This window comes from Erpetoichthys calabaricus, chromosome 9, assembly GCF_900747795.2.
Source record: "Erpetoichthys calabaricus chromosome 9, fErpCal1.3, whole genome shotgun sequence".
Lineage (NCBI taxonomy): Eukaryota > Metazoa > Chordata > Cladistia > Polypteriformes > Polypteridae > Erpetoichthys > Erpetoichthys calabaricus.
The window spans coordinates 1,106,556-1,128,692 of record NC_041402.2 but is presented as its reverse complement, the minus strand read 5'-3'; the positions used below and the strand labels follow the sequence as shown (position 1 = coordinate 1,128,692).

At 47.2% G+C, this 22,137-nt stretch overlaps 2 protein-coding genes across 6 annotated transcripts in view; one reads left to right on the top strand and one right to left on the bottom strand.

Annotated features, from left to right (window-relative positions):
- Positions 1 to 22,137, bottom strand: part of miga2 (mitoguardin 2) — a 532,313-nt gene that overhangs the window by 158,140 nt on the left and 352,036 nt on the right. The gene's annotated exons all lie outside the window — the stretch shown is intronic.
- The window catches only part of ntng2b (netrin g2b), a 76,385-nt gene continuing 71,400 nt past the window's right edge, over positions 17,153 to 22,137 (top strand). Inside the window, exons 1-2 of one of the 3 annotated variants that reach the window (XM_051931610.1) lie at positions 17,153 to 17,757; positions 20,813 to 21,619. In XM_051931610.1, coding sequence (XP_051787570.1) covers positions 21,383 to 21,619 — 237 coding nt within the window. In that variant the 5' untranslated portion in view covers positions 17,153 to 17,757; positions 20,813 to 21,382. The remainder of the gene's footprint in view (positions 17,758 to 20,812; positions 21,620 to 22,137) is intronic. The other 2 variants (XM_051931609.1, XM_028809066.2) reach the window with 2 other exon arrangements.

Genomic DNA, 22,137 nt, shown 5'->3' with positions numbered 1-22,137 from the left:
CAGAAATGAAGAGCCGAGTGTCATCATGAGAGTGCATGGGGGGTGACATCCGCTGCTCAACAGTATAAAGGTCAGCGCCGCACACTTCCGGGTTATCCAAGATGGCGGATCATTCTAGAAGACTTGCCATTTGTATTTAGTGTTTATTAAAACTCTTAGCTTTGTCATACGACTGTGAATTTTGGGGGCGCTGAACCTTCAGCTTGGCAGGACTTCTGACTACGTCTGACCTCCTGGTCTCTCATGTAGTATTTTGAGCCTGTGTGCCCCTTGTTGACAAACAGCAGACTAAATGAATATGATTAACACAATTCATGCAAAAACAAAAACTTTAACAGAAATCGGTAAACAATTTACAGAAATGAACAAAGTCAACAGACTCCAAAGAGCAACATTCAGGACAAGCACGGACCTCCGGCAAACCCGTGACAGACTGGAGGACATTGGGACTGCCAAGGGTGCAGTGATGGGAACAGGAGAGCGCCCCCTGCTGGCACACCATCCACAGCCCAGCCAGGCAGGCGGCCTCTCCTGGGACATGATGAGGCCTGGCACGGGGCACTAGAGTCGCTGACAAATCCTTCACTGCTCTGAACGCGGGCCTCGCCTCATCCACTCCGACTAAAATCCTGCCGGCCGTACAAGAAAGGGCCGAGCAGACATTTATGTGAAGAGCGCATTTTTGTTTGTCTTAAAATAATTCTGATGATGGATGCAAGCTGTTCAAGCGGTCCACTGGCAATCAATAAGACTGACATGACCATCCTTCACGTGTCACCAGCTATAAATCCATAAAGTGCAGGGAAAGTCACAGAGGACACCGAGCTGTGACCTCCCCTGACCCCTAAGCACCGGGTTAAAAGAGGCCCATTTTAAAAGACAGAAGATGTTTGGTTGGCCGGAGGTTCATTTTTTTTGTTGTTGTTGTTTTCTTCCTTTTCTTACAGAAAGTTCTGCAAGCCCAGGCATCAACAGGCAGGAGCCCACACTGCAGGGGGCGCGAGTCCATTGCTGGTATCCAGGTGCCCGATGGAGAGAGGGGCACATTTTCACTGTTTGTGAGTCTTGGGCAGGTTGTGGGAAGCCGAAGCACCAACAGGAGTCCACGCTGCAGGGGGCGCTAGCCCATCACTGAGTACATCACTCACATCCTCATCCCAGTTGGCCACCATCAATCCCCGTTGTTTACCAGGCTCATGCCCGACATATGCCCTGCCAGCCTCTCCTCCTCTTCCAGCACGAGAATGGAGGAGGTGCCCTCACTTTGGGATCATTCCGGAAGCCCCAGCCCTTCAGTCTCTTCCCTATTTAATTAGTAAACTGACCAGAAGTGGTTCATGGTGAGACCCTCATCTACTGGAGCCACAATGGCCTGCAGGACGACGGGGGACGAACCATTTTAGGTCCTTCTTTTGTTTTTGGTCACCTTTACTCCACCTCATTGTTATTAAACAGGAACCTACGTGAGACCCCCAACTCTCTGCCTTGTCCCATCTCAGTTCACTCCACAATAGAAGCCTTTTTCTAATATTGTACAAACATAGAATACTAATAATAATTACAAAATATCCAGAGGGTTAAACCTGCAATTCAAGAAATGCCCAGTGTATGCCACACAGTCTATTGAGTCACCTCCAGGATTTTCATTCCTCCAAGACGGTCCTTCTGAAACACTGTGCTTGGGAAATAAAGAAAGAGAAATCAGTGAAAGGATAAATGAAAGGCAGACAAAGGGCCGGGCAGCCCCCTATGGTGGACCCCGTTTAATGACTGGCTGGCTGGGTGGGCCGAGAGAAACTCCTCAAAATGAGACGGTGCTGACTTCTTCAGTCAGACCTTCTGTTGAGTTGATGTCAGGGTCTCCAAAATGCACGGCGTCTCGCAGCATTGTGGGATCTTATATCTTATTTTACACAAAGAGTTGTGGGGGTCTGGAACAAACTACCAAGACATGGAGGTGAAGCAGCGGCCAAGATGACCTTTAAGAAGCAAACGGGCGACAAATGAACTGAACGGCCTCCTCTCGTCTTTCAGTCTGCTTATGTTCATGTCGGATGTGGCAGAAGACGAGGGACTTCCACATCGGAGACATATAGGGGGCCCTTAGCACAACTGTCCCAAAAAACATCTGGAAATGCCCATACTAGGGGGGAACTGTCAAACCCCGGCTTAGCCAGGAAAAGGGCAAATGTGGAATCTTTATAAATAAAAGAAAAAATCACCTGAAACAAGATGCTCCAAGAAGCACAAAAACACAGAAGACAATACCTTCAGAATAGACAATCCCACAGTCCCAAATATGACAGCCAAAGAAAAGCAAAAGGTCCCAAAAATCCAGTGAATCAAAAGACACAAGAGTACTCACCCACTGCCTAGCACATTCAATGAACCGCAAGGGACTCTGGGACTTCATAGGGCTGAAGTGATGGGGGGAGAGACCACCCACATATGACATGGCACTTTGACACAGAGAAACTAAATAGTTAACATAAAATTACAAACAACATGGACATAAATGAGATTTTTGAACCAAACCCTGGGTAAAATATAACAAAAATGGCATCACTGACAGCGCCACCTCATGTCTTGGAGATGTACTGCACCTGGATACCAAGCCCTGAAGACCCCCTACACACGGGAAGTCATCGACGTCGAAATAAAGAGACAAAAGAAGACGACAGACTACCTGGCTGAAAGGCAAACAGTAAAGCAAAAGTAGATAGATAGATAGATAGATAGATAGATAGATAGATAGATAGATAGATAGATAGATAGATAGATAGATAGATAGATAGATAGATAGATAGATAGTGTGAAAGGCACTATATGATAGATAGATAGATAGATAGATAGATAGATAGATAGATAGATAGATAGATAGATAGATAGATAGATAGATAGATAGATAGATAGATAGATGAGAAAGGCACTATATAATAGATAGATAGATACTTTATTAGTAAAACTACAGAAGTGAACCTGAAAAAAACAAGGGTGGGGCCGAGTGCCGTGCGTCCTGGGATTTGAAAGACCACCAGCAAGAGCCCGTCAGACATTAACAACACACATTATGGGGGGGGGGGGGGGGGGTAGATAATGTATAAATAAATTAATGCATTGAGAAACGTGACCATAAATAAGTAAATAAGTCAATCATAACAATATAAGATGTGAGCATAAATAATTCAATGTGTCATCAAATCTGTTTTTTGCAGCTTATTTCATCTTGTATTTATCCATCCATCATCCAAACCACTATATCCTAACTACAGGGGTCTGCTGGAGCCAATCCCAGCCAGCATATGGCACAAGGCAAGAAACAAACCCCGGGCAGGGCGCCACACACACACCCCAGGAACAATTTAAAATCACCAATGCACCTAACCTGCATGTCTTTGGGAGGAAACCCACACAGACATGGGGAGAACATGCAAACTCCACGCAGGGAGGACCCGGGGTCTCCTAACTGCAAGGCAGCAGCGCTACCTACTGCGCCACCCATCTTGTATTTATTTATTTCTTCATGCGTTCATTTCAGTGACATGAAATGAAGCCAATCACGTTCACCTGTCAGCACGGAGTGGGCGGGCTCCAGCCAGAGCTCTGTTTTGATTCGTCTTACACATTTTAATGAGTTCAGTTGTGTTCCCATGAATTCCTCCTCGACGCTTCCAAATCACTTCCGTTTTTTGTGACGGCGCCTCCTTTCCCGTCATGATGTCTGCTTACTCCCGACGTCAAGGTTTTTACCCCCCCCCCCCCCCCCCCAACATTTTTTCCAATTTCTGACAGGAAATGACATCCTGATGATAAAGAGTAAACCGATAAGTGTCTTCAGCAAAAACAATCAGAAGGACTTGAAGTTGTGATGCCCCCTCAGCTGACGCCATCTTAATGGCATGCGGGGGTCAAAGTTACTCCTTTTCACAAAACTTTGAAAAATTGGGGCTCAATAAGATAGACATGTGGGGCTAGGGGGTGAGCGACGCCATTTCTACTTTATAGCCCAATAACCGTTAGTGACCACTCCCTAGCTGTATATCACTTGGCAATACTATGAAGTCTGTGTCCACGTTACCGTCTGTACAACGTACTGCCGTCACCTAAAAGTGATGAGGACATGTGGAGGGTCGCTGAATGCCGTTTTGCGGTTGCCGATCTCAAACATCACCCTAATGTTGTTATTTGATTCTTTACCGGTGGTCCTCGCCCTTAAAGCGCACACTCAGAAGGTTCACAATGACACATTTCACACATCGGCATGTCGGGTATTGTTTTGAGATTACTTCAAGGTCGGTGATTACGACTAGGATGTTATTTTTGATTTTTGCTCTTTTACGAGGAGTCCAGCCGCCTACGGACCTCCATCAGAGGGTGAAAAATGCCACATTTCTATCACAATCGACAACATTTAGGCTATAAGTATTTCAGTTGAAGCACACGTTTCAGTGTTTCAAACATCTGACACGACTCTTCGTGTTTTTTCTGCACTTCTACCTCGTGAAGTAAGCCATCGCATTTCTCACGAAAACTCTTAATTAGGGCACCTTGCGCTCATTCAGACTTTTCCCGGATTATTTTCCACAACATCCATCTGGTGGTCCTTAATGCAGAAGCGCCCCTGCTCTGCTCCGTCATTGCCTGCTTTCTCTTTACATTATTCAAATAACTGCGAATTGGTCCTGGGCGGCACGGTGGCGCAGTGGTAGCAGTTAGGAGACCCGGGTTCGCTTCCACCCTGCGTGGAGTTTGCATGTTCTCCCCGGGTTTCCTCCGGGCGCTCCGGTTTCCTCCCACAGTCCAAAGACATGCAGGTTAGGTGGATTGGCAATTCTAAATTGGCCCTAGTGTGTGCTTGGTGTGTGGGTGTGTTTGTGTGTGTCCTGAGGTAGGTTGGCACCCTGCCCGGGATTGGTTCCCTGCCTTGTGTCCTGTGTTGGCTGGGATTGGCTCCGGCAGACCCCCGTGACCCTGTGTTTGGATTCAGCGGGTTGGAAAATGGATGGATGGATGAATTGGTCCTGCCTGCTGGCCGAGGTTGGCTCCAGCTTCCCCGGGACTCTGCTCGGTATTACGCTGATTTGGAGGACGGACGGGCGGATGGATTGAACATTTTTAGTATCCATCCTTTTTTTGCTTTTTCGCCCCAAATAAGGGGGGATTTGTCTGCAGCATCCCCCCCCCCCCCCCCCCCCCCCCCCCCTTCTCCTCCTCTGAACTCAACGAGCTCTTTTCCTGCTTTGTGAGTCCCATCAGGCTTGTGGGTTCGCCATGTTATCCTACAGACTTTTGTCACATGTCACATTTTACACCATTGTACTGTTTAGTGGCGTGACTTCGTTTTGTTCTGCCATAGCAGAGCACCAAGTGTGTGTGGAGTGGCAGAATGCGCAGAAAGGAAGCAAGAAGAAGTGGTCTCTCCCCGCAGTTCCTACACAATTATATATTACAGTTTATTTTTGGCTTTTTCAGGGTCGGACACACGTTATGTCTCGTAAAAATCAGTACAGTTATTGGTTAAAGAAAACACGGCATCGATCCGTTTACGCGAGCAGCGATCCTCAAAAGAAAACGAAACGATCGGAGGCCTTCGCGCGTTGGTGTCAATCAGCTCTGCTCTGCCAATCAGGACATGGGGGGCGTGGCCAGCCCAGAGCAACGTCTGATCGTCTCAGCTGTGCGGCAAGTCACCGAACTGCCATCCGAGATGAAAAATCACAGACAAGAGCGACTTTGGGTGACCTCGCGTCACTTTCCGAGGTCCTGTTTAGAGGACACCGAGTGTGGGCAAATCTGTCGAGCGAGCTGAGCCAGCAGACCTCAAAGTTGAAGTTCAAGCTGGAGGTTCATTAAACAGCACTTGGTTGCAATAAATTCGTGTTAACTCGTCAAAGTCACTCATTTTTAAAACAGCTTTGTCCTGAGCAGGTTCGCGGGGGGGGATTTGGGGGGTTTGTATGACTATCCCAGGTAGCACAGTGCGCCAGGCCATCGTAGGGTGAACACACACACACACTGGGCCGCCACTTCACCTAACCTGCATGTCTTTGGGAGGAGATCACAGCACGCGGAAGACACGGGGAGAACATGCAAACTCCGCGCAGGGAGGACCCGAAATGCCAGCCCCGGTCTTCTTCTTGAGAGGCAGCGGCGCTACCACCGCTCCACCAAGTCATCTTCAAAGACCAACTGCCGAGACTTCTCGTATTCGTTACCGAGTTTCGTGGGCTTAAGTCTTTCCCTGTTTTGCCACGCTGTCTCCAAGACTGCGAAGAGTCCAAACTAAGTACAACGAAATTCAGTAAAAGCTGGGGGGTCATGGCAGCACCTCTGGGTGTAAGGCATGAAGTAAACGTGCCTGGCGCCACGCCGGCCATTTGTATGGCTCAGCCGCACAGCCAAGCAGAAAAGAGTGGACTGTGTGCGATCCACTAACAGAAACCAACAAATGAAGTGTCACCTTAGGTCTAATCCAGTGATTTACTTCAGATATTTTGAAACGGTGTGATCTGGTGACGCAGCCGTTAGTAGTGATTGGGCTGGGACGGGCACGGAGGTGAATGGTATTTAATTCACTCCACATTAAGGAATCATTGAGAAATATTCCTGACACATTTCGAGTATTCAGATGTCATTCCTGCTGTTGACTTTGCTTGGCTTTTCTCTACATTCATAATGGCTAACACGGTACAACACCCTAGTACTACTGCTGTTGATGGCAACGTGGACCACGCGTGCGCAGAGAGACGTTGGGCTCACGCATAGCATGCGGTCACGTGACGCGCGCGAGGAGAACACGCAGGCCTCATGCAGACCCGGCCGCTCTGACGCAGCAATGACAGCAGCAGCAGGCTGCTTCTCGGTCCACGCCCAGTGGAGTTCAAGGACCGTCCAGTCACCTGAACTGGGAGCGTTAAATGTGCCACTCGGCACCCGCGCTACTAAACGTATATGCCTGCGACTGTCGTTCACTTCTTGTTACTTGATTACGCGCCATATAGACGCACGTTACTCTGTCTCTCAAAGGCCGTCACGGGACGATGAAAGCGGCCACCCCAGGTTAGATCATTTGTGAAATAACAGAATACTTTTGTGAAAATTCGCAATAATATTACAAAATTACGCAATTAAAAAAAAATTAAATTCACGCAAAAAAACCTGGCAGCTGCGGTTGCCAAAATTTTACTATAAAAATAAGGAGTGAATATTTTTAGATCTACGGTATAACTTTATAGAAATAACTTTTTATTTTCTTATCATCACATCATAATAGATGCGAATCTTTAATCATAAGCTGAAATCCACGCACTGTAATGAATATGCCAGCCATTAAATCATTAAAAAATGCCGTCAGAAGCACAGACCAGCACACAGTTTGCATTAATAAAGTAAAAACAATCGATAACAAGCTTTTTTTAAACTTGAGCCTTCACCGTTGTGGCACGTTGTTTAGTGGAGAAGTAAAGTTTGCTTTTGTGATGTATGGTGTCCTACTAAACAACCCACCAGAAATCAGCTTCCATAACCTCGGCGAAAGCCAAGGCTGCTAAGGCTGTTGAAGTCGTCTGGCCGCAATGGCCGAAGGTATGAGGCTCGCCAGGAGGAAGGGGGCGTTCCTTATGCAAATATCGTATCTGTATGCAAATTTAGAAATCGGTGCCAAGGAGAAAAAGAACCCAGAAAATGTTTAAGTTATGAAAAACTGCATCCTGATCTATATAGGGGCCACACAGACATTTTTTTTTTTACCTCGGATGCACATTAATTAATTTAGTAATTGTGAAGAAACAGCCAGAGAGAGCAAACACATCTGATCATTTCGAGTTGACTGAATGTAAGGTCGCCGTTTAAAGTTACAGAATTCAAATTCTTGGTCACCACGTGACAGCAGATTAGCGCAAACCGCAGCCCGTTTTCTTTAAACAGCCTGGTGCTGTAAAATGGAAGGTAGAAGACGATTTCCTAATTTCTGATGGCATTATGTCGTTTTTTGGTGCAGTGATTACCATTTTTCACAGAAAAAGAATATATAATTTACATGTTAAAAATGTAAAAAGTATTATATTGGTGTGTAGGTTTCATCGCAGCGCTTCGCTGTTACAGAAACTGCGCTTTACCGATTTACATTTTACAGTGGCTCACCCTCGCTATTTATCAGTTTTACTCTGTCAAATTAACAGTCATTGTTCCAGTAAACGACTCATTAATTATTATGAAATAACCCAATACTTTTGTGAAATGCGGAATAACCGCTGCGAAATAATGCAATACGTTTGCAAAAAAAGCTGAGTAATGATCACGAAATAACAATAATTTTGCAAAATAACACAATACTTTGGTGTAATTATGTAATATTTTTGCGAACTAACGCAACAGTTATCGTGAAATAACTCATTCTTTTTGCGAAATAACGGATTTTTTGAGTAGAGGAAATACGCTTGTGCACGGAGGACTGAACCGACAGCAGGACCCTTTAAGATGAAACATCAACGACCCAGCAAACCAGCCATTTGAAGGGGTCGAATCAAGTGGTCGTGGGGGTCCTCGCTTGGCCAGGAGTCTTTTCATCCAAAGCGCTTTGCATAGGAAATGGGCGCTTTGGGCTTTGACGAGCGGAGAAAGTAGAAGTCTGTGACGGGACAAGAGCGGATGAACAAATGTCGCTCAGCATGCAGCAAGACACTTATTTATCGGCTGATACTTTTTTCCAAAGCGACTTACAGCATTTCAAATACATTGAGCTCCATTTCTTTTCGTTTCTAATGGGAGCGCAGACAGGTCTAAGGCCTTAACCACTACGCCACACAACGAGTCCCGTTGAAATCGGGAACCCACTGGGATTTCAGAAATCGGTACCCAGCTTATTTATGATTGAATTTGGTCCAAATCTCTTTCTGGAACCTTCTTGTGGATGGCATCTCATATGGCATCGTCCCGTTTATTGTTAACAGTGTTTAAATCTTTTTTTTTGCAGTAGAATTCCCGGACGTAACCATGAGAAGGCAGACTCGCACTGTAAATGTCCTTTCCTCGTCTACTCACACACGAATACACGTCAGTCAGTACACTTGAAATTGGCCTGGCACGAGTGTGCGTACGCCTGGCGCCCTCCTCCCGTCCGATGCTCAAGGTCTACACCTGCAATGGACCGGAAATGAACGAGAGTCGTGACCCGCACCTGTCCGAGCACCGCATCAGAGACTTAAGCCCACTGGACAACGTGGAGAACGCGCACACTGAGCACGGGACTCCGTTAACCAGTTAAAGCCGCTGCTCGGGACTGCGCAACACCCCCGTGCAAACGGAGAATATCAGGAACCTGAAATAAAAAAGGCGGCGTGCGGACGGAACACGAGACTTGAAAATACACGTGCAATCTTAATGCGTCTTCACATCCTAAAACGATCGGGGGTCTTAAAAAAAGAGCCGCAATAAAAGCAATCGATGGCGGCCTCATTTACAACGTGAGCTTCAAGGCGGGACAGCGACGTGCAGACTGAGCGCAGAGCGAACAGAGCCCTGCTGGCTAAGGACACTTCATCGATCGGCCGCCCAACTCTGCATGCGCTCGCGACTGTCAATGTTAGCAGACGGTGGTCACTTCAAAGTCACTTCAGGCAGCGCGCAGACCCCACTCCGCAGTCCGCTCGGGCCGCCCTCTGCCCGCCAACTCCACCCAGATGGCCGCCCGGACATCGAGAGTCCTCTTCACCGCGCTATTAGCATCGATCACCGCCGACGGCTCCTTTTAAAAATCCTAAAACGGGCACTTTGTGATCAGCAGCCCTCTTATGGCGGCAGAAAGACGCGCTCGGATTACACGGGCCGTTTAACCTCCTCACTGGGAGTTGATTGAGGGATTATGGCAAGGAAGCAAAATGCGACACTCGGACGAACGGCTTCGTTTCTTGCAGGGTTTGAAATCTTCCGTCGTCATCTACAATAAGCGATGACTAAGATACAAACGACACTTAGCGTTTCACATTTTAATAAAGTGATGAGTGCGTGAAATGCTACATCGTTCAATGTAAACCAAGAGTCATTCAAAAAAGAAAAAGTTATTTGCGTGTAAGCCATTCACACACGTCAAGTAACGGAAGGCTACAGAGCCCTGGCACAGGGGAGGCACGCTGGGCTCCCAAACGAACCATCCAGATGAAGGTCCCAGGAAAAAAAAAGGCGCATATTTCGATCGATGACCACTTCCACAAATACCAACAAAAATAGGCGACAACAGATTTGTGACATCCCACTTGGTTCCTAATTTTAAAAGGACAGCTCATCTCAAAGGCCTAGCTGAGGCTTCCTTGATGTGTCCGTATCCTGCCTACAACACTTTCAAGATGTCTGTTTGCCCGAATATTAAGAACACATCTTCATAGTGCAAAGGATTAATTACATAGGCAAAGAACCGTTCACAGGATGAAATCAAGCCAGCTGGAACACAATGGGCCAGTAACACGACATTTCAGAACCAGCATTTTCAGGAGGATACAAGACAGCTGGCCAAAATTCCAGTTGGTCTGACTACACGGCTGATTGTGTTTTAACAATCTTCAATAACATAACATTGTCACATCTATACCTATTATATAGTGCCTTTCACATCTATCTGCTGTCTTATTGCATTGTTTGTGTCTATCTATTATTCGGTCTTTCATATTATACTGACTTTTATCTACCATTCAGTTATACAGCGCCTTTCAGGTCTATCTATGATTATTATATAGTGCCTTTCATATCTATCTATCTATCTATCTATCTATCTATCTATCTATCTATCTATCTATCTATCTATATGGCACTTTTGCCCAGCTGTAATGTTGCTTGATGTTATGAAACCACTTGTTATTTGCATATTGAATTAAGTACAGTATTTATATTATAAGTTAGCCCTGAAAAGTAAATGCAGCTGTACGCGTTAGGGGACGAGTCGCGCAGCCAGCAGAGCGCCATCCTCGAGCAGCAGCGCTCTTGTTATCTGGTGATTTGTCTACAGCGCGATTAATTCGCCGATCGATCTGTCGATAGCCCGTTAACTGCGCTCCGAGTCCGCGTAAGACGCCGAAGTGCTTGAAACTGCGCAGCCACACAAAACACTCAAACGCACAAGTCAGCTGAACTGCCTTCGTAACGGCGATGCCAAGAAGCAGCAAACGACACGGTCCACACCACAGAGAAAACCGGCTGTGGCGACCAGAGGAGATGGGCCGGTCGTTACTGGCGCACATTGTTTTCTAATTGAGGACTGGAACATTCTGCACTGTCGTTAATGGACGATTCCTATCGCGCTTTGAAGACTTTAGGCTAGCGGGCACCATCAGAATCCACTTCGTTGTCGTATATGAACAGTCGCATTAGTGCGTGTAAATGTCCACGGACCTTTCATAACAAAGACATCAAATGAAATTAAAGTGTAATGAACGAAAAGGGCATCCTATGACGACAATAATTACTGTACTGTTATTATTATGATTTGTGTTATTATTTTTATTGTTAGTAGTATTAATTATGGTTATGTATTAATTATTATTATTATTATTATTATAGTTTGTGATACATTTAATACTATAGACCTGCCAACAATAAAAATTCTAAATGGTACACTCTTAAAAATGAATATTCTTTCATGAGAAGAACCACTGCATTCTGGGAAGGGTTCTTTGGGCTTTGAAAAGGTTCCTCATATGTGGACAAAACAGGATTTGTAACGAATATTAACAGATCAGGAACACTTGAACTTAGCCTGTGTTGTTACAATCATGAACCCGTTGATATTTTCTATCTGTTATCACCTCTTCATGGTCATTTATGGACTATGTTACAGGCCGAAAGGTCTTTGGAATCTTCATGCGGATTTTTCTTTTCGGGATCAATAATGGTTGCCCTTATGGCATGGCTCTATAGTACCCACTTTTGGAGCTTAGATTTTTAAGAGTGTAGTAACTAATGCTATCCAGAATCTAAGAAATGCCACTCATAGACCCTGCATGCGTTAGGCGGAATCCGTCAATAAAAGAAAGGCCTTTATTACACAGGGACTAACAACAACAACAACAACAATAATAATAATAATAATAATAATAATAATTCAAACAGCATCGCGTCCGCTCCTTCCACTTTTAACCGTGCACACTTTTGCGCGTTCGCGCGGACTTCCCGCACATTCTCACTCGCGGTCCTCGGTACTCGTGGGCTGACTGCCCCCCCACCCGTGAATGAAGTTCGTGTGATGCTTCGGGAGTTCGAGTGCTCACAGTGTCGGTGTGATTGTGCCCGGCTAACAGCGACTGTATTTCTGTTTCGTTTTTACTGGTCGCGTTACGACTCTAAATCTCATCTCAAGACGTGCCGCCCATCGCCGGTTGGTTTTTTTGTGATTTTTATTCCGATGTTGCCAATGCGGCCAAGTAACATCCCGCACTGTAAACCGTAGACATGTTTTCCGTTTGTCGCTCTCGATTCGTCTCAGATCAGATTATAACTGACATCTTATCGGCAGCTATGACCATGAATATATTGGAGCTCATTACGGCTCAGCAATAAATACAATAAGAATCGTGAAAATGAAGGACCTGCTCACGCCGGTGCTGCGGAGTATCAAACGTAGAGTTCCGACCTTTCCTTTCACGCAAACGGACTTGTGCCACAACGGACAGGCATGGAGAAGAAGACGTGGGCTCCTCTGTCATCTTTCTCCTAATGTCTGCCATAATGGCTTTTCAGATGTACTAATCACACTTTAAAGAAGGCTCTCGCATTTTCAATCTGTTTTCTCTTTTTTACGCGAAGGGGACCGAACGCCATATGTGCTGTTATGTGGTGATTTTAAAGCAACGATCTTCGAGGGTTGGTGGAATCTGCCGTTAGAGATTTGTCTCTGTAAATATTTTGTAGAATGAGAAGATTGACGATGTACTTCGCATCTTTTGTCTGTCTGACAGCAGCCCGCTTAGAATTTCATTCCAAGGGCGGTTTGCCGTTCAATGGCGGGTCTGCAGTGCTTCAGAAATAACGCCCGAGAGGGTCAAACTCTGGCATTGCGTGTTTGATTGGGAGCGCAAACCCTCAGCATCCCCGGGCAGTCGTCAAAATTCAAATCAAAGTGAATAACATTAAGCGCAAAAAAAAAAAAAACTTCCAGAACTAAATTATTAAGGACCACAATCCCGAAGGATCTGGCAATAACCATTTCAGGAATTTCGAAGAAAGCTGCCCCAGGCACCCTGGCAGCGCAGATAGTCGGCCTCGCTCGGTGTGCCGTGAGACGAACCGACTCAGGGCGCCAAACTGAGCGCTGGTTTTCGGGCTGAGGCCGGTCACGTGACCGCGTGTGAGCGCGCGCGCGCGCGCACGTGCCTTACCAGTAGCCGGCCCGTTTCAGGACCGCGGACAGCTCCAGCCACGCGCCGCCTTCACTTCAAACGTCCGCCGTGGCTTTCATCTTCACTTTCGCTATCGATTCATTGCTCGTCACCCGCCAACTTCTGGAAAGTGTGAAGAATGGCGCACAATGGCAGGTGTCGGAAGACGTACACCCGCATGACTCAGACGCCTAGCAGAATTAACGTGTCTTCAAGTACCATCCTGCACGCTTCAACGACAGCCTCGATAAAAAACGAAAGATGGAGAGCGCGACGGACCCGGGTACAAACGGCCTTTCTAGTTAATCCACTGCGCTGAAGTCGCCTCACAACAAGTCCGCAAGTTGACGGCGTGGAACCGAAAATGAAATCGATGATCTCCTCGAGATGGTTCACTCATAGGTTGTTTAAGGAACGCAAAGTTGTGCGGCTGCATTTAAACGTCTGAGAGTAAGAAAATATGCAGGGCAGAAATTCATAAATTAGAAAATATGTACAAAAACGTGATATTAGAACATTTAAACATTTTGAACGAGAACAGGCCACTCAGCCCAACAAGACTCTTAAAACTGAAGGAGCCAGGGTGGTCCATCGGGGCATTGCCATAGTGGAGCCACTTCATCGGTGTGAAGGTTCCAGAAAGAACCTTTTATTTCTTCAGAGGCTCCATAAAGAGCCCTGAATAGCAGACACACAAAAGGGTTCCTCACTTTAAGTGGACTCCCATTATCCCCTTGGCCAGTTTCAGGTTTTCTTGCTCTCTCAGTCCACTGCCAGATCACCTACTAGACATTAGATTATTACAAATCTTTTCAAAGTCCAAGGAACCAAATTCACATGCAAAGTATGCATCCCAGAAAGAAATGGGTCTTTATCAAGCTGTGGTGAAACCACACAACCCAGTAAAGCTCCATTAAAGCACCAGCATGTTTAAGAGCCCATCCACCTAACTCCTCCAAACTAACATCAGTTCTGAAGGTCCTTAAAGTGCCACTGTCCACCACACTACTTGGTCACTTATCACATGTGTCAGGGCCAACTCCAGGCATAGACCAACTAGGCACTGGCCTAAGGGTGCCATGCCCTGGAGGGATGGCAAAACCCTTCTTGAGTCCCCAGTTTTGGAGATGAACACCGATCTCCAAGGAGGACCCTCCTCCTCCTTCATCCGACTGTGTGGATTTAAAAGAAAGACTCTCTTTGGGATGTCTACTTTGGGGCACTTGCGACTGACCCTGCCTAGGGGAGGGATGTACCCTTAAGCTGGCCCTGCCACATGTCTGTGGCTCAAAAACTTCCTAATATTTATGTGAAACTTACCCTTAACATGCGTCTAGCTGTGTCCTCATGTTCTTGATGAACTCATTTTAAAGTCACCCTCTCGATCCACTGGACTAATTCCCTTCATCATTTTAAAAAGGCCTACTTATGTCAGGTCACCTCTTAATTTCTGCTTGCTATGTCCACCTTAGTAAAAGGATAAGTGTCTGTGTTTTTGTCATTCCAACAGGTGGTGCATCATAAATATTTGTAGCAAGACAATGCATTACCACAAGTGTTTGTGGTGCACCATCTGTTGGAATGACAAATGCAATGCATTTATTACCACAAATGTGTGTAATGCACCATCTGTTAGAATGGCAAATGCAAAGTATTTCCATTTATCCATCCATCCATTTTCCAACCCGCTATATCCTAACACAGGGTCACATCAGATTCAACACAGGGCGCAAGGCAGAAAGCAAACCCCAGGCAGGGTGCCAGCCCACCACAGAGCACGCGCGTACACACACACACACACACACACACACCCACACACCAAGCACACACTAGGGACAATTTAGGATCGCCAATGCACCTAACCCATGCAGACACGGGGAAAACATGCAAACTCCATGCAGGGAGGACCCAGGAAGCGAACCTGGGTCTCCTAACTGCGAGGCAGCAGCGCTACCCACTGTGCCACAGTGCCGCCCGCAAAGTATTTCACTATCCCAAATTTTGTGAGGTGCCATCTTTTGGAATGACAAATGTAATGCATTTTATTAGCCCAAATACTTGTGATGCACCATCTGTTGGAATGACAAATGCAATTAATTTTATCACCACAGATATTTGTAATGCACCATCTGTTAGAATGACAAATGTAATACATTTTATTAGCACAAATACTTGTGATGCACCATCTGTTGGAATGACAAATGCAAAGCGTTTTATTACAACAAGTTTTTGTGGTGCACCATCTGTTGGAATGACAAACACAATGCACTTTATTACCACAAATGTTTCTGATGCACCATCTGTTGGAATGAAAAATGCAATGTATTTTAGTACCACAATGTTTGTGATGGAATGACAAATGAAGTGCATTTTATTAAAACATACATTATAGAAAACATTCCAATATATGGTGCAATGCAGATGTTAATGCTGAGGTCTATGTTGATTGCTTAGAATACAAACACATAGATCACACTGTCACACCGTAGACATGTATACCCCATATATACACTCCAGCATATGCATACATTTAGCTAACTCTAAAACACATACATCCATTTTACAATTCCACTGACAGCTTTTTTGTCACTTTCAAATCTCTGACTGCCACATCATTTCCTCATCAATCTTGATTTATTTTCTATTATAATGAATGGGATTTGATGTTCCATGGATGTCACTTTAGTCCCCACTACTGACTTTGCTGTTTGGCCCAAGCAGGTCACCTCATTAGTAGAAATACGGAGACCAGACTGCTTCTTGGTGCCACTTTTTCCTCCTGTGAATGAATGAATGGATCTGGATGGCCTTGTTTTACATACAGATGTTGAAAGCTCTGCGGTGGGTTGGCACCCTGCCCAGGACTGGTTCCCTGCCTTGTGCCCTGTGTTGGCTGGGATTGGCTCCAGCAGACCCCCGTGACCCTGTGTTCGGATTCAGCGGGTTGGATAATGGATGGATGGATGTTGAAAGCTAATAAAAAGACAAATGAAGAGGAGGCAGAGGCCTTGCCGGATTTCAAGGAGCAGGCATTTAGTCCTGCAGCTTACATTACATTTGGATCTTCTAAGCATATTTAGTTTGTAATGGTGTACTGCATTGCCTCTTGACTTTTACAGGCCATGTCTCATCACATGGCTTCAGGTGGACGAGCTGCTCTGAAGCTCAGTTGGTGTGGCAGCTGGCAGCGGATGGCACATGCCTGACAACATTCAATTTTTGTGACGTGTCACCCCTTTAGCTTTTTTTTTTTTTAGTCATTTTATTTATTTGTGTCTCTCTGTTCTGCCTGTGTCCACTTGAGTGCTGGCATCTCAGGCCGTCTGTCTGCATTGGCATGGGCATTTCAAGGGCATAGCCAGGAAATATGAAGTTTGCACAACAGAAGAAAGGAGAGCAGTCGGTGAATTCAGGGAGGTGCACCAATGTGAGGCGTACCACCTGAAACACAAGACTACGAGGACCGCGACAAAGTTTACAGATGCTAAAGTGACATTAGCGTCGCCAGTGCCATCACTTTCGACCACGATGTCATCCTCTTTGGCACACTCGACGGCTTTACCAGCTCACAAGGTCACCGGTCAGTGTTTGATGGGACAGGCCACCCCGACCAAAGGCTATTAGTTATTTTTAATTCGATGTGTTTTATAGGACGCCTCGCCTGCTCTTTAGCCACCCCGAGCAGATCAGCGAGTAAAGCCGGACGTCTGAAACGCTAATCCGGCATCTTAAGGAGAGAGAGAGAGAAGGAGAAGAAGAAGAAGAAGAAAAAGAAACGGGCCAATGTGTCTTTAAATGCTTCGTCTGGCCGCTGTGCCTTTAAACGGCGAAGCCCGGTCTGCTGGTGGGATGGTGTTAGTTTGGAGCCGAAGAGATGAGAGGAAGTTGCGCAGCCCGGACCGGGCGCTGGAATAAAAGCTGCGCGAGTGATTGAAAGTGATGGTGAAGCGGATTTGGCATCAGCGCCGTATTAACTTGGAGGGAGAGCGAGCGAGTGAGAAATAGAGAGAGAGGGAGAGAGAGAGAGAGAGAGAGAGAGAGAGAGCGAGCGAGGGAGGGAGGAGGAAAGGGAACATGTAGAGAGGGGGAGGGAGGCGCTCCATAAAGCTGCTGTTATCTGCCCTTGAGCGTGCAGGGCAAAGCCGAGTCGCCGAAACGAGCGGAAAGTCAGCGGGGCGCTCCCCCTTGTCGCCCATCCTGTCATTCAAAAAGTAACCTGCCGACAGCGACAAAGGGCCGGTCCGAACCGAAGCGCCAACGAGCGGAGAGCCGCCAGCGGATTTGGGAGGCGCCGCAAGTTATTGAGAGCAGCGTCTGTTAAAAAAAAAAGGATTACTGATCCGGGAGAGATAAAGAAGGTCCGGGAGAAAGATGGAGCACCGCACACATGCAGGTGAGTACCCGGAAAAGAAAGTATAACGACCCTGGAGGGGGCCGCCCGCCCGCCCGCCACCGCCACTTTCCCCGCATGAGAGGCGTTGGATGAAACTTAACACTCAATGCAACTCCGGAACGAGTGGAGACTCGCGGCGCCGGCCGGGGCTCGAACTTGTGCTCGTTTGTAGGGGCGTGAAGATCACTTTAAAGTGGAGGAGTCGCTCTCGGTGGTCCTGAGACGTGCGGGTCGAGGGTGGTTTACACAAGTCACGCCCGGCTACGGGATAAGCCCCCCACCATAAACTGTCTGCTGGACTTGTTGGACTTTTGGTACTTTATCACGCCGTGCCCCCCCCCCCCCCCCCCCCCCCAGACGCCCCCTTACCATGTGTATGTGGAGCTTAAACCGCGCTCTTCCACTTCTGTACTCGTCGCTGCGTTCTGCGCTTTAGTAAAAAATAGCAAAGAGCGGAATAACAAACGGAACGCCTCAGGGCGCCACTCTCCCCGTTTAACGGCTTTCTTCAACACGACTTCAGTGACACTTGCGCGTTCACCCCCACAACATTCACAGCCGTCCCCGGACATCCCCCTCCAACCCCGCCCACCCCGCTCTGCATGCACGTTCTTTCGCCCCTTTATTTATTTATTTATTTATTTAATTTATAAATTTATCCTCCATGTATTTTCTTTAACCACATCAGTTGGCGAAATGCCGGAGCGGAATGGAAGGGTCAGAGCCGGTCAGGACGCAAGTGTAGCGTCAGGTCCAAGGTCAGGTTAAGGGCCCCAGGACTTCGAAGATCAAAAGGAGAGCCCCGCGCACGCATTTCACCTCCCATTGTGAACTTCACCCGCAGGCGCCGAATTGGAAAACGAAATCCCAAACTTTCTATCGCGTTGACTTCGCCTTCTTTTTGTTTTTTTTATTTCTCTGTTAAAATGAACGAAACGGACGTCACACCTACGGCGGGACATCAACTGTCATCTGCCCGCTCAGATAACGAACATCAGCCTGATATTTTGAAAACCCCGTGCCACTCTGTGCCAAAAAGGTGACACGGAAATGAGCCCTTTGGTGTCGCAAATTAACTTAAAGAGCCACCGTCCGGGTTTGGCAGCGACATCGTCGTCTTCGCCATTAAGCTCCTCACACAGCTGAAGAAGCTGCCATGTAGTCGCCGTCCCATGGCCACCTGTAAGGTCACCTGTAAGGTCACTGTCTTTTGTCTGAACTACGGGATTTGCGGCCTTGTTTCAAGGCATTCAAGTTTAGTTTTTGAAAATGCAGGTGTAGTTTACGGCAAAACGCCTTGAAAAAGGTGCCACGGAAATGTGACGAATTATCACGTCGTTATGTAAACCGCGTCTTTTGTTTTTATTTCGTTTTTAAACGTTAGCTTTTCGGTGCGCTGCTGCTGGTCTCCTGTTGAATTACCGTCCATGTGGACTTCTTCTTTCTTCGTGACATCTTAGAAACCTGCTGTCATCGCGCCCCACGAAGACCACCCAACTGGAATAGCACTTTCAGCGGCGCCGCCTCGCAGCAAGGAGACCGGAGTTCAAATCCCGAGCGCTCCCTGCGTGCACTTTGCATGTTCTCCCCATGTTCGCCTGGGCCTCCTCTCACCAGCCCCGGTGGATCGGCGATGTAAAACTGGCACCTGACGTGGATGGGGGCGAATGTGCCCTATCCGGCGGACACTCCAGGGCTTCATCCTGTCTTGAGCTCTATGCCTACTGGGATGGGCTCTCACGACCCTGCTCAGGGTAAAGTGGGGTCTGCAAGATCGGTGGATGGGTTTGTAATCGAGAGGATCGAAGTGGGATGGAGGACTGCTGTGGGCGCCTGTACTGCCGGCAAAAACGGGGACTTCGCTGATATATGCGAAGGACTGCGGGGTCACCCTGATGGCAGACCCGGCCACGCGTCGGTTGCTCCTCTTTCTTTCTTTCTTTCTTTCTTTCTTTCTTTCTTTCTTTCTTTCTTATATAGTGGCTTTCATAATGTCGTCTAGAGTATATTGCAAGTGTTTTTATTCCTTTCTTTGATATGATGTCTTTCCAATTAGATGTGTCAGATGTAACAAAATTCATTCCTTTCTGTTATATAGTGCCTTTTGTAATGATAATGTCCCCAAGGGTATCCTACTTTTTTTTCTTCATTTTTATATAGTGCATTTTATTTAAATGTGCCCTATTCGACACAATGATTAAAGATTTTTCTTTCTTTCTTTCTTTCTTTCTTTCTTTCTTTCTTTCTTTCTTTCTTTCTTAGATATCCTATGTAGTTAACAGTACAGCTTCTTTCTTAATGATGATGTCGCATAGTACAATTGTTTTTTATTCCGCCTTTCGTGCAGGTTTTAAATTTAACAAAATTATTTTTTTTTTCTTTTTTTTTCTTTTTTTCCTTAATATAGTGCCTTTGTGTTGAATATGACACTTGTATGGTTAACAGTACGTCTTTCTTTCTTTCTTTCTTTCTTTCTTTCTTTCTTTCTTTCTTTCTTTCTTTCTTTCTTTCTTTCCTATAAGGTCCTAATCCTTCCCACCCATGCAGCGGCGCTCGCTCCTGTGATCCCGTCGGGTGCCAGCGGGTCCTTTCGCGCCGCCGTGTTTTCTGCCTTTTCTTCCTCCTCCTCCTCCTCCGAGCCGAGCCGGAGCCGCCCCGAGTCTCTCGTTATTTGCGCGGGGGTGCCTTCGCACGGCTCGCCTGGCCTTATGGCGCCCAGCTCTGCGGGTTACGCGACAGTGACATCGAGGAGCGCAGGCCACAGGCAGACCCTCGTGTTTGTTCGCACATCTTTTGGCGAGCGCGCTGTCGGTGACTTTCGTGCCGTTGCGATTCTTTAACGATTCTGCCTGTTCGGTTCGTCATGGCCACCCACCGCGAGCGGAGACGTGTGGGGGTCTCCTACGATGATAGTACATTTTCGTGCAGAGACGATAGGCTGTACGGTATCCGGATGAATGTTCATATAGCGCCCTGTTTCGGGCTGGGGCGCGTGGCCGGGTGGTCCTGAGACTCCTGTGTTTTTTACATTCTGATTTTCTTTTTCTTTTTCCAGCTTTTCTTGAAGACCCGGAAGGATCGGCGCTGAAGCGGCTTGAAGTTGCACTCCTCCGTGTCATTTTCACTGGGAATATAAACGCGCTGATGGGGGCAGACAGCCGGTAAGAGGGCGGGCTGTTTCAACGCTTGTTACGTTTTCGCCCGGTTTGCACCTGAAGGGAAATCGTTGTCTGTGTGAACGGCCGCCTTGGAAAAGTGGATTTATTGTAACTGCTGAAGAGATCGTGGAGGGTCGTTTTCAGCAATAAGCGAGCACTTTTACTGCTGGACTTCTAATTGTTTCTAAGGGACGAGGCAGGACCCCGTGCGTTTGTCATGACACCTGAAGAGTCCTGCTGCGGCCCGGCCGAGTTCTTCATTTCATGTCCGATGACAGTCCTCGGCTGAATTCATGACACACGACAATCTATCGTGACAGGCACCCTGTAATCGCCTTCTGCGCTACTTCTGCGGTGACACATGACAATCCGAGTTTGAAGTCCTGCTGGCGTGACGCATGAGCAGCCGCAGCTAGTAGCGTCCATGCGGATCCGGCTGGAGACCCCACCTTCCGGACCCTCGGACCATGTGTGTGGACCCCGCGATGGCCGTGCTCGTGCTGGCCGCCCTCGTTGTGCAGTGCGCCGCCCTGACACGGGGACAGTACGACATCTGCAAGTCACTGGTCAGCACGGACGACGGCCCGACCTGGGAGTTTTACGCGTGTCAGCCCAAGCCGATGTCCATGAAGGAGTACATGAAAGTCAAAGTGGAGCCCCCCGGGATCACCTGCGGAGACCCTCCGGAGAGATTCTGCACCCTGGTAAGTGAGAAATGCGGACGGCTAAACGTGGATTGGTGTGTGTGCAGCGGTTTGGGTTTTTGGGGTACTAAGTTAACAGTCCAGCCACGGAGTTTGGTGGGACGGCTGTCAGTCCACTCACCGCACTGCATGGGGAGCAAAAAGGACGAGCAGCGGTAACGGGCCCCCCTCCCGCTCCTACCAAAGCCAGGTTTGAGACCTCTGCCACCCCCCGTGTGCAGCAAGGGGACCTGCCACAACCCGAAAAAACGAGTGCCACGCAAAAGGGGAAAACGACCACCCGAAGTGGCTTCTAACTCGCCTGGCCCGAATCAAAGACCACCGCTCAGTAAGAAACTTAATCAGCCCACCAGGTAAGGGGCTTCAGAAATCGAGAAGAATCCGGTGAGCTCCCGTCTATCTATCTATCTATTATATAGTGCCTTTCACTCTATCTATCTATCTATCTATCTATCTATCTATCTATCTATCTATCTATCTATCTATCTATCTATCTATCTATCTATCGATTATATAGT